Source organism: Durio zibethinus, chromosome 26 (assembly GCF_047325235.1).
Source record: "Durio zibethinus cultivar Kanyao isolate XHJ-2024 chromosome 26, ASM4732523v1, whole genome shotgun sequence".
NCBI lineage: Eukaryota > Viridiplantae > Streptophyta > Magnoliopsida > Malvales > Malvaceae > Durio > Durio zibethinus.
In genome coordinates this window covers 11,141,725-11,154,062 of record NC_143187.1, presented here as the reverse complement: position 1 = coordinate 11,154,062, position 12,338 = coordinate 11,141,725, and the positions used below count along the sequence as shown (strand labels likewise).

The following is a 12,338-nucleotide window of genomic DNA, read 5'->3' as shown; positions in this document are numbered from 1 at the left end:
AAATAAAGTAAAATAAAAGAAATAAAACCTCATTTTTCTTGTTTAGATAAATATTTAATTTAAAAGAAAAAAAGTGAAAACCAAATTATCTTCAATTTCTCTTGCAAATCTAATTTTTTAAATAATTCAATTTGAAGAAAAAATTAGGGAAAAAAGTTTAAAAAAAATTTTTTTATAAAAAGATTGTTATGTCTATTTTTTTATTAATACTAAAAATTTAATCAAAAAAATCTAAGCAGATCACAATCATCCTGTAATTTTTTTAAAATTATATCTTTTTTTAAGTAAGTTTCATATATATCTTTCAATATAAAAATTTTTTATAATTTTTTGGTGATTTGATTTTGATGAATAATTGAATATAAATTGATATATTTTTTGGATTTATGAGATGTCAAATTATCTCAAAATTCATCAATGCATATCTATAACACATTTTTCCGTTTCATTTGATTAAAAACTATTGATATAGCAGTAATTGTGAGGTCAGACAAGATAACAAATGTATTATGATCTAAAAAGACTCTAAAATCACAAGTAATGAAGGATTATAATTAAAAAAAATTATTATAATGAATCATTTCCTTTATTTTTCACTCTTTATCTAAACAATGATTGTTAAAATTCTTTTTTATTACTTTCTTTTATTAATTTTAATTATCCAAACAAAAGTTATATGTATCATTTTCTTTCCTTTAAAAAATAGTTTTTTTTCTTTTTTTTTTTTTCCTTTCCTTTCCTTTCTTTTATTAATATTGATTCAAACATAGCGTTAGAGAATGTGTGTACATGGTAAAGTGACCATATACTCTTCAACTAGATACCGAGCTGCTCCAGCAAATCAACTTGCCATCTGCTACTGCATGTCATATAGCAAGGCAGAGAAACTAACCTACACCTATATGATATGGCAATCTAAAATTACAAGGTTTGCACAGACAACAGTTGTTTGTTTACGCAGCATTCTTAGTTGCTTCCTACAATAACTTTTATGGGCATAGCAAACCCATTCTATTTTTACTCTAAACCAAGATAAGATCTGCCTTTCTTCTTATACCGACAAGAAAAGTATCAAGGAGTACAATTTTGGCTACATTATAATCTTCATAATCCGGTCAAAGTTATCATTTGAGACAAATTACCAGTCCCAATGTTGAATTCACAGAGCACAAGCAATAATGGACCAGTTATGGCTGCGTAGTTATTTGTCAACATTGATAACGTATAAATTGTAGTCATATAAGCGATCACAGCATTAGCAAATGAATATAATAAGTAAAAAGATATCGATTACATCTCATTCAAGTTTATTTCAAATTCAAATGGTTGCAATATACAAAATCAGAACGTAAGGTAACTTTGTTGAAATTTCTATGTAGCTTATGATCCAAAAATTTTAAGTCTCATTGACAGAACCAGAGGCAATATTACCATTTTAAAAGTTAAAAAAAGAAAGAAAAGAGGCAAAAAACTGTATTTCACTGCATCAAATTCCTAATAAACACAAAACAACTAAATCAGGCAAAATTTCTACCGCAAATTGTTGAATCAAAAAACAATCACAATCATAACAAGAAATAAATCTCATTATTCAATCTTCTCATACCTAACTGAGGGAGATTTAAATAAGAACAGCTCCTTCTATTTCCTATTTCTTTTAACACTTGGCCCTTACAAAATTCAAAGACAACAAAGTCCATAAAAGAAAAAAGTTTCCTAACTGACAGGTGATCAAAGACGTAGTAGGCATGCTTTAATCACAAGGAGAATTTCTAAATCAATACCAAATTATGATTCAAGTAACAAAATTTCGAAACTTTTTGTTTTTCACTACATCTAAAAGCCAGGGAGAACAACAAACCCTCCCTTCCATCATGTTCCCTTTTATTCAAATGTACAAAGATACAAAAATCTAATCAATTTTCCTCTTGTACAAGAAAACTATCTCCACCTTCTAAACATCCCATTATAAAAGAAAAAAACAGCTGACCTCCATTTCCAACACCGAAAAATTCATTCACCCAATAGCATGATTTCCTCTCAGAGTCTGAACCAAACTCGAAGTATACCGCCTTATCTTCTCATTCTCTTCCTCCACTAACCCCATACAAATCTCCAAAACCCCTTCGTTCCTTGCTTCAATACAAAAACTTTCACTATAATTACACAAACAATTCAAGGTAAATAACCCATATTGAACTCCTCTTAAACTCCCATTCCTTAAAACATGAACCAAAACTTTAACACACTCATTAACTTTCATCATCTCTTCCCTGCCTTCTTTACATTTCACCAATAATCCCAACACTTCAATAGACCTTTCCAGCCCTGAAGCCAATAACCCAATTAGTATCGGCACCGCCCCGCAATCTATAGCTCTTCTTCTATTATCAGCAAATGAACAAATTGCATAAAGAGCCGTTGCTGCCTCTTTCTTTTCCCTTGCTTTTCCTGCAATTAGAAGCCGAACTAATGCCTGAATCGCATCCGGGTATGCCCCGATTGTCGCTTTATTGACTTCAACGACGGCTAAGCTGGTTATGATCGTTGCTGCTATGGCTCTGCAATCGGGTGACCCGGCACGCAAGACTTTGACGACCCGGTTAATTGCACCTTCTGCGACTAAACCCACTTTGTTATCATCGTCGAGGCTGAGATTGAGGAGTAAAGAGAGTGCCCTTTCTTGTAAACTCGGATCGTCCGAGTCGACACACTTGAGAACGGCAGGGACTGCTCCCGACTCCGTTAATTTACGGCGGAGTGTTGAGTCATGCTTGGTGAGTCGGGCGAGATGGGTGAGGGAGTCGAGCTTGGTTCCTAGAGGGTATGATGGGGACGTCAGAGCAGAGATGAGGGTTTGGGGTTGAGGGCAGGGTTGCGATTTTGAAGGGGTAATACGGGTATAATTGGAAATTAAGGAACGAAGGGCGTGGTTGGGGATAAGACAGGGGTGTTCAGGTAACGGAAGTTTGGTAATTGGACAAGTCCGGTGACCTGAGTCTAGCCACCGTTGGATTGAAGCTCGGTCAAAGGTGTGACCCGATGAGAGGATAACTGGGTCGGACATTATCTCAAGAGATATGGGGCACTTGAAATCGTCCGGCAGCCGAGTGGCCATCTCGTTTCCAACTCGGATAAAAGACTCAGCTTTTCGTTTTTTTCCTGATTCTCTCTCTCTCACTCTCAAAAGAGCTTTGGAATGAGGGTTTATGAGGTTTACGGAAGCTGTGGAGAGAGGGAGGATTTCATTTTCCCATTTCAAGCTTGAGAGAGGAGCACTTGGCTTGTGAAGGTAGCTTATGACTATGAAATGACCACAATGCCCTTCCCATTCCATTGAATTTTCGGACATGAGACTTTGAGATTGGAAAGGCTTTTAAGGACATATGATTTTTTTTAATTTCCATTTTTGAAAATTTCTTCATAGATATTGTTTAATATGTCCATTTTCAAGTTTTTTTTAGCTGAATTATTTAATTTCATTTCAAACAAAGATCATGTTGAACAACTAATTTCCATTTCTAATAAGAAGCAATTATGAAATTTTTTTCTTCGTTAAAGGAAGTAGATCTTTCTTGTTGTATTTCATAAATTTCACATACATTCTCAGATTTTTTTTTGAAGAATTCTCAATTGTTTGAAGCATTCAATTTGAATTTTAAGATTTCCAATGTATAACTATTATGGTACAACAAAAACAAATTTCATCTGAAAAATTAATGAATGAAATTATATATCTGTCACTTAAACTATTATATCAATTATCCTATTAGGATTTTTAGAAAAAAAAAAAAAAAAAGAGAATAAATCCGCCAAAAATGACTTAGCTAACAATGGTAGCTACAAAGCCTGCACCCAGGCCACTGCCTAAAGGAGATCAGTTCCAGCCACCAAATATAATATTGCATAGCAATTGACTACGCTAAAAGAGATGTGATTCAATAAGATCGTAATTGAGGGGGATGTAGTTGAAATTATCCAAGAACTCAAGCGCAATGAAAATCAATTCTCAGCAATTGGACACTTAATGGATGAATTGTAGCTTTAATCATATAAAAAAAAAAAAAAAAAAAAACAAGGGAACGAAGATTTTCACCATTTAGCAAAGCATGGGATGCATACTGGTAAATTAACGAATGTCCTGATTTAAGTTTTTGTAATAGATAATTAGTTTGATTTAATAGCTTTCGTAATAGATAATGAGTGTACCTTTTATCATAAGGAGTGGATTTCTGTTTGCAAAGAATTTATAAATGGATTTATATTTTACGGATTATTAATATATAAGTTTTTTAAATTATTAACGAATGACATGATATTATTTAGATAAATAAAAAATATAAAAATTTAAAAATATATTAATATTTCATATAACTATTTTAAAAATTAATATTTATTTATAAATATAATAATATCATTTAATTTATTGAAAGTATATAAATTTTTTTATTATAAGTAAATTAAACATAAATTTTTCATAAATTTAAGAAAAGTTTTTTACCGTACGGCAATACAGTGCCCTTTCGGGAAAGTCATCATTCTCTAACATTTTCATTAATGACAAGAAAAAAAAAAGGCCATATTTCCAGCATAAAAGCCGTATAGGGGCAAATTCGGAAACTCATTTGCTCATTCCTATTATAAAACCGTTGCTTCGGCTTTTAAAGGGTTAAACGGACAGAAGACAAGAAATTAATTTGCATTAAAAAGGCAAAAAAACTCAAAAAAGGTAAATGCAACGGCTCCACAAGCGTCCGTTGTTGGTCGAAATAACTCTACTGACATTAATAGCATGATAAGCTATTATTGGGGAAAACAAGAACGAGATGACACAGGCATGTGTTGGTTTAACTGAAAAATTAATTTTTTTAAGTATTATTGTATAATTCACTAATTGAATCGTATATAATGTATCCAATATAAGCTTTAATTATATTTTTTAAAAAAATAAGGAGAAAGACTGAAGAAGAAGATGGATGGATGAAACAGAGTCAACAATCTGCATCGCTCCTCCAGCTTACTTTGTTGGAGGAAATTGTCAAAAAGAATGGCCTTACGTGTTTGAATTTTTAAACTTATTACGAAAAAAAAATGTGGAGCCTTCACCTTTGCTTCGTTGTCACATATTTTATAGAGAGCAAAGGGAAAAAAATAAATAAGCAAGGAACGTGAACCGCAAGGATTGCCTTGTGGCCGTTGGGCCGTTTATACAGGTAGTACACATATACTTGGTTGATGCCGAAAACTAGTAAGTCATTTTTTTTCAAGTCGTCAAGAACTTGCGCAAATTTGGTCATAACAAAATTGAAAAGCCGAGCACACGCAAACGCACTTAGTCACGGCCTTTACCCTTGGTCATGTTGAAAATATTGACTCAAATGTCATAAGAAATTTATTTGAAATTTGTTAGATCTTATTTGATGGATAAAAAAACTTATAAAAGAAGAATTTTAAAAAATATATATTTTTAATAGATAAATTTGACTTAAAAAAAAAGAATTTTAAGGGAAAAGAGATTTTTAATAAATAAATTTGACTTACAGGAGAAAAATTTTAAAAGGAAAGAAATTCTTAATGAACAAGTTTGTATGATTATAAATAGGTGAAGTCTTTACAGGATTAAGTATGAAAAAAAAATGTAAGAGAGTTGTAAGATTTTGTGGGATAGACATTCCATAAGAGTATTGGGGTTCTACTTCTTATGGGTGTATGTTTGTTTGTGAGTGGACTAGAAAAGACTGAGAGGGTCCACATAGGTATGATGTATGAAAGCATATGGGTATGTGTTTGGTTATGTTGAAATGGTGCACAAGGATTTGAGTTTGTGTTTGTTTGGGTTGAGAATACTCCATAGGACTAGAGGAGATTGAAAATGTCTTATGAGTATTGATTGTTGAGTAAGGTTGATGATTTGATGTATGTTTGTAATTCTCTAGAACTAGTGGATCTTGTTTCTCATCTGTGGATATAAGTTAATTAGATTGAATTACGTTAAATTGTTGTATCTTATGTGTTTGATTTATTATTTGATTTTGCTTCCGCTGATATGATTGGATTGGAGGCTTTTAGGCCAACAAATAGTATCAGAGCTGTGGTGATCCCCAACAAGTGGTATAAAAGCTAAATGTTCGAGATGTGGGAAGAACCGATGGTTCAAGATATGAGAAGAGTTCGAGTTCGAGTTTTGAGGATTGAAGATCAGTTTGTATGAAGCGTGAAGACACACAAGAAAAGATGATTGTGAGACTTTCATTGCAGGTGGAGCCAAGCATGTTTAGTATGAAGACAGATGATTGATGAAATTTGAGTTAAGATGGAGATTCTTAGGATTATTGACTCAAATCCTATAAGAGATTTGTTTAAGATTTATTAGATATTACTTGATGAACAAGAAGACTTACAAAAGAAGAATTCTAAAAGAAAGATGATTTTTAATAGGTAAGTTTGACTTACAGGAGAAGAATTTTAAGAGAAAATAGATTCTTAATTGACAAGTTTGTATGGTTATAAATATGTGAAGTCTCTACAGGATTAGGTATAAAAAAAAGATGTAAAAGAGTTGTAGGATTTTGTGAGCTAGACACCGCATAGGAGTATTGGGATTTTACTTCTTATGAGTGTATATATTTGTTTATGAGTGGATTAGAAGAAATTGAGAGGGTTCACGTAGATATAATATATGGAAGTATATGGGTATGTATTTGGTTATATTGAAAGGGTGCACAAGGGTTTGAGTTTGTGTTTATTTTGGTTGAAAATATTCTATAGGATTAGAGAAGATTGAGAGTGTCTTATTAGTATTGATTGTTGAGTGAAGTTAATGATTTAATGTATGTTTGTAATTTTTTATAACTAATGGATCTTGTTTTTCATCTATAGATGTAAGTTAATTGGATCGAATAATGTTAAATTGTTATCTCTTGTGTATTTAATTTATTATTTGATTTTACTTTCACTTATGTGATTAAATCGGAGACTAGACGAAGACAAAAGGGTGCATATATCTAAGGGGAATTGAGCAGCAGAGTGAAGGAGGTCGAGCCTGAGGTGTACGATAGTGTGCGAAGGTAGAAGTGACCCTAAGGTTTTAGAGTGTACACCCAAAAGTCCAAGAAACAAGTTTTTAGAACCGAGGTCTGGAAGATGTTTACTAGCTTGTCAGCACCCTTCATAAGTATCTGAGCAATATTTATGGAATGGAAAGGAGTCCTAAGAAAGTTTCAAAATGTTTCATGAGAGCTTATAATGACCACACTCGGCTTATTTTGTTCCATCCTTAAGAAAAGAGTCCTAGTGTGTTATATTTTAATGGCACGGCGCCGGTAATGTTATGTTAGATCATCAGAGTTTACCAGAATTTATACTCGATTGTTCAACTAGTGGTATCAGTATTCAGTAGGCAAAAAAAAAAAAAAAAGGAGAGAGAGAATTACATTAACATGTACCTTTTCCTAGTCTACATTTTTTGTACTCTCTTATAACCTTTTGCTTTTCTTTATTTCTCTTTTTTTCATATACTTGATTAATTTGAACTTTCAGTTAATTAAAAATTATATCAATAATATCTAATCTCTATCTTTAACTATGTGAGAAATGGAAGGCTTTTTCTTTTTTTTGTCTAACATTGGTTTTCGTCTAAGTTTCTATTTCTCCTAAGAAAATAGAGCAAAATGCATTGTACATTTATTTTTTGGTGATATTTTTATTTTATGCATAATCTTTAAAACTCAATTTTTTTACTCATAATATTTTAAATTCATCTATTATGTGAACCATTGTTAAAAATCTAACGGAATATGTTTAGTCAATATCACATAAAAGTTCATATAACATTAATTTTAGCTCAAAAAATTGGAGTAATATTTTTTATCACGTGAACATGCACATGACATGTGGATTTAAGGAGATAAATTTTATTAAATTTTAATGACGATTGATAAAATGGATAAATTTATAAGATTTTTTAAGGCCTTGGATAAAAAACGAGTTCTAAAAATCGTAAATGAAAATAAAATGTTGTATAAAGATAGAATGTACTGGGACAATTTACTCAAGAAAATGATTCACCAATTTTCTAATCTTAAACGGAGTATACATTGTTTTGAATTCCAATCCTCTAAGAAAAGAGAAATTGGTTTGCACAAGACAATTTCCTAAAACTATTTTTATAGGATAATTTTGTTACGAGATAAATACTTAAATACCTCTGGTTTCCAATACATCAACTTTTAATCGAGTTTAAAGATTAAAAAAAATAGAGAAAGCTAAAGTTCAGACCATGAAGTCCTCCTACTTTACGTCTTATATATATGCATCTAGCGAGCTTGAACCATAGTGACCGTCACATCGTTTACAGAAGTAGTTCCTTCACTACTCCATATCTCGTCGCCTTTGCCTGCTTTCTTCACTATAAATGCAGGTTGGTTCGGGGACGGAAGAACAGTTTCGTTTCCCAACATAAACACTACTGCAGACATCATCGGTCGATCTGTTGCATGTTCTTGCACGCACAATAGCCCAATATGAATGCATTTCAAGATTTCATCAGCAGGATATGAATCACCTAATGCTGAATCAACTACTTCCATGGCTTTGTTATCTTTCCATAAGTTCCAAACCTAAAACAACTTTATATCATTGATTAAATGGAAAGTTTAATTTGATTTCTGAAAAGTTGTACTGAAAATTTTCCTACTTACATGCCCAACCAGATTTGAAGAGGGACTATCAGGATAATAACCGCTGTTCTTTCTGCCAGTGATAATCTCTAACAGCAGGACTCCAAAGCTATATACATCAGACTTGATTGAAAAGTGTCCATCCATTGCATACTCTGGCGACATGTAACCACTAGAATCATACAACAAAAAGGAAATTGTTAGAACTTGTTTGAAACCCGTAGCAGAAATTGTTTCAAAATTAGCATTTGCAATACTTACTATGTTCCAACCACACGATTCGTATTTCCTTCAATTTGGTCTCCTCCAAATATTCTGGCCATACCAAAATCTGAAATTTTTGGATTCATTGCAGCATCTAGTAAGATATTGCTCGCCTTCAAATCTCTATGAATTATTCTTAACCTCGAATCTTGATGCAGATACAAGATTCCTCGAGCCACCCCACAAATAATCTCAAAACGCTTTTTCCAGTCCAACAATGATCTTTTTGATTCAGCTGGATTCAAAGTCAATTTTTAAAAATGCATCATGCATAGCTTAAAATTGTAGAATTTGGCGTAAGAGAGAAATTACTTGACATTCAACAGTGATGTTTCTAATAGCATATGAGAAAGAAGACATACCAAAAATAATAGAATCCAAGCTTTTATTTGGTAAATATTCATAGATTAACATCTTCTCTTCACCCTCAATGCAACAACCCAGGATCCTTACAAGATTCCTGTGCTGAAGTTTTGCGATTAGCGCAATTTCATTCTTAAACTCTTCTACTCCTTGCCCTGAGTACTTCGATAGTCTTTTCACTGCTATTTCTTTTCCATTGAAGAGCAAACCCTGCAAACACAAAATTCTTTTTAAGATTGGACTAAATGGACTGGTAGGAATTTCATTGCACCTGGACATACATATAGATGGGAATATGTCATGTACTTGAGATAAATAGTTGTTAAGACAAATTACCTTGTAAACCGAGCCGAAACCACCTTCTCCAAGTTTGTTATCAGAAGAGAAATTATTAGTAGCTGCAGCTATGGTGTTCAGATCAAAGAATACTAAATCTCCATTTCTTTTGCTCTCATCAATCCCCTTTCCACCAAAAGAGTCTTCAAACAATGATGACCTTGCAGTAAAGCTAAATGCATTTTTGCCTTTTCTTTTTTTTGCTGCTGTCAAACGCAATATCATGATTAAGCCAATTGCTAATCTCTACATGACAATTTGGCTGAAGAATTTTAAGTGGCATTATTAAAATGTGCATAAGGTTTAACATATAAAAACAGTGGAAAATGTGGTACCTCTTCTTTGCCTTCTCACCAACCAAAGTAAAATGGCGACAACAATGAGAAACACTAAAAAGGCTGAAACTATGAGAACCGCAAGCACTCCTTTCTTTTGAAGTAGACCTTTCTCTGTATGGAGAGCTAACAAGAGAAAGATATGACGTGCATTTATATTGCAAATGGAAAAAACCAATTAATCATCAAACTAATTCATCCACTGATAAATTTACATTAACTGGCAGAAATGATATTCTATAATTCCAGACTGAAGTAAAACAATTTAAGGAAGAAGAAACTAGCTAAAACCATTTTCCAAAGGCAAATTCCTGGAAAATTTCATCAACAGTAGAATATCTGTTTATTGACCAGAACGTTTACATTATTCAGAAGTTAAATGTTTTTAATATTACCATCTTAGACAAGTTCAGCAGAATTATTCGGATTGGAACCATGCTGACGGTCTATGCCTAATGAAAGACCGAGCCAATTCCATCTTTCTTTTTCATGGCTTTTAGAACATTTATAGCTACATGAACATATACAAGGCTCTGTTGCATAAAAGATTTTTTTCCCTGATTTGGGAAAAACGTTTGAGAGGGAAAAAAAAAAAGAATAAAGGCCAGAAAAGGAAGTTAATTAGCTGCAACTTGCATATAGATATTAGTTTGAAGTAGTTGTTGGTTGCAAAAGGGCAATTAAATGTAGGAAGCATACCTAACTCATCAGCGTCCACCCGGATGTATAGATCTTGTCCTGCATCTGCATATGTCCTTGCATCCACCAAATCCCCGTGCCATGTCAAGCAGCCAACCCCTCCCTCAATCTCAGGGTATGCACTAGCATAAGCCACGCAAGAACAATTTCTCAAGCAATTTTCTTCGCAGTGTTTCAATGTCAAACTCAGGTCTACATGTGCCGCCGAAGTTTCGGGAACCTTCACACGTCCCACCTTCACGAACCCTTCTCCATTTCCACACATGGAAACATCACGCTTCCTCACGCATCCTCCTACCGCATCTCTCATATACCATCCTTGGGGTGACTTGGGTTCGAATCCTGGGAAACATGTGCACTCGAAATCATCTGAGCGATCAGGGTTACAGTAACCATTTGGCCCACAATGCCCGTAAAAATCACACTGCTCCCTTGGGGCTGACCAAAACCCAGTCCAATGATGCGCTTGATTGTTCCATGTAAATCTTTGTTGAATTCCTGTTTCATTCGTTATCATTCTTGTGATGAAAGAGGCATTTTTCACTGCATACATTATCGATACTTCATCATCAGTGTTGACAAAAGAAACATTAAATATGTAGTTGCTTGTCATTTCAGGTACACCACTCCATCTTTGCCCGGTCCATGTCCCGGTTCGCCAACAAGGAGCCGAACCCTTGTACAAATACAATTGAGGAAACCCACTTGGGTTGATCCTGTAGGAACAGTTTCCTATTCCCGGATCATCCGGAGACTTCCACGACGTCAGGACTCGGTTTAGACCAGTTTTAAAACTCAACCCAAGTTTCATAAATGGAAGCATAGTATTTGTGGGATAATCAAAACTCTGCCACAGTACTGTTCTTTTGGTTTCATTCTGAAGCAGAACAAGATTTCCTGAATCTAAAAGTTGAGCAATACAATTCCTAGTGCCGTTGATAGAGATGTTTGTAGACCAGACTGGAAGTGTTTGGTTTCTCTGGAACAGGGCAAGATTTCCTCGACTGTCGATCGAAAGGATCCCAGAGGTATCATTAATGGGATTTTCTCTGTTGGCCACCCAAACAACTGTCTTCTCAGGAACCTGATAATACCAGATGCCAACATATCGATTCCTGGAACTGCCAGGGGTGAAAAATCCGAGTGCGAAAATCTTGCCACTAGAGACTATGACATCACCATTATCTTTGAGGAAGTGATCTATTGTTATGGTGTCAGCAGCAGTAGAGAGGTGAGAAAGAAAGAAAAGAAGAAGTATCCTGACCAGCCATTTAACAGGATTCATGACTGGTTCAGTATGATTAAGGTGATCGGAAGAAAAATATATTAATTTGTTGATGCAGTTGGGATCTCATTAATAAGTGGATCCCCCTTAATACTTTACTGGCTAGGGCTATTAAATCGCAGTCAATCCCAGAAATTGCTGTGACAAAGACACTTTTTCCTTTTACTTTCCAGATACGAAGAGATGGAAAGATAAATTTTATCGTTGGAATTTGCTTGTCTGTTTGCTAGTCATGCCAGTTATGTGATCAGACAAGTCGTGAAATAGCTAGCTCCTTCGCAAAATCCAATCTTGTTGGAGGAATTAGTGCCACCCAAAGAATCATAATTTCTCTCTTGATTTGCACCAGACGTATTGGCTTTGGGTCATCCTAATACA

General features: G+C 33.9%; 1 protein-coding gene and 1 pseudogene across 6 annotated transcripts; both read right to left on the bottom strand.

Annotated features, from left to right (window-relative positions):
• Positions 1-1,460: 1,460 nt before the first annotated feature.
• LOC111318777 (U-box domain-containing protein 8 pseudogene) lies at positions 1,461-3,540 on the bottom strand (annotated as a pseudogene). Its single transcript, XR_016334351.1, has one exon. The product of XR_016334351.1 is annotated as a U-box domain-containing protein 8 pseudogene (transcript).
• A 4,609-nt stretch (positions 3,541-8,149) lies between these two features.
• LOC111275134 (G-type lectin S-receptor-like serine/threonine-protein kinase At1g11410) lies at positions 8,150-11,969 on the bottom strand. Of its 5 annotated transcripts, none has more exons than XM_022860297.2 (7): positions 10,676-11,969; positions 9,977-10,102; positions 9,642-9,847; positions 9,305-9,515; positions 8,940-9,177; positions 8,700-8,850; positions 8,150-8,627 (listed from the first exon to the last, which is right to left on the bottom strand). In XM_022860297.2, the coding sequence occupies exons 1-7, from the start codon at positions 11,958-11,960 to the stop codon at positions 8,619-8,621; spliced, it is 2,226 nt and encodes a 741-aa protein (XP_022716032.1). In that variant the 5' UTR covers positions 11,961-11,969; the 3' UTR covers positions 8,150-8,618. The 5 variants fall into 5 exon arrangements, with proteins under 5 accessions (XP_022716032.1, XP_022716030.1, XP_089611078.1 ...); XM_022860295.2 differs by having other exon boundaries at positions 8,150-8,618; XM_089754952.1 differs by having other exon boundaries at positions 9,642-9,844.
• Positions 11,970-12,338: the final 369 nt, after the last annotated feature.

What these genes read in the sequence shown, in the direction of transcription:
- LOC111275134 (XM_022860295.2), bottom strand. Translation starts at nt 11,960, where the DNA reads ATGAATCCTGTTAAATGGCTGGTCAGGATACTTCTTCTTTTCTTTCTT. An exon ending in GTTTCGGCTCGGTTTACAAG is followed by an intron (nt 9,516 to 9,641) that starts GTAATTTGTCTT and finishes TTGTGTTTGCAG; the next exon opens with GGTTTGCTCTTCAATGGAAA. An exon ending in CTTGGATTCTATTATTTTTG is followed by an intron (nt 9,178 to 9,304) that starts GTATGTCTTCTT and finishes CTTTGAATCCAG; the next exon opens with CTGAATCAAAAAGATCATTG.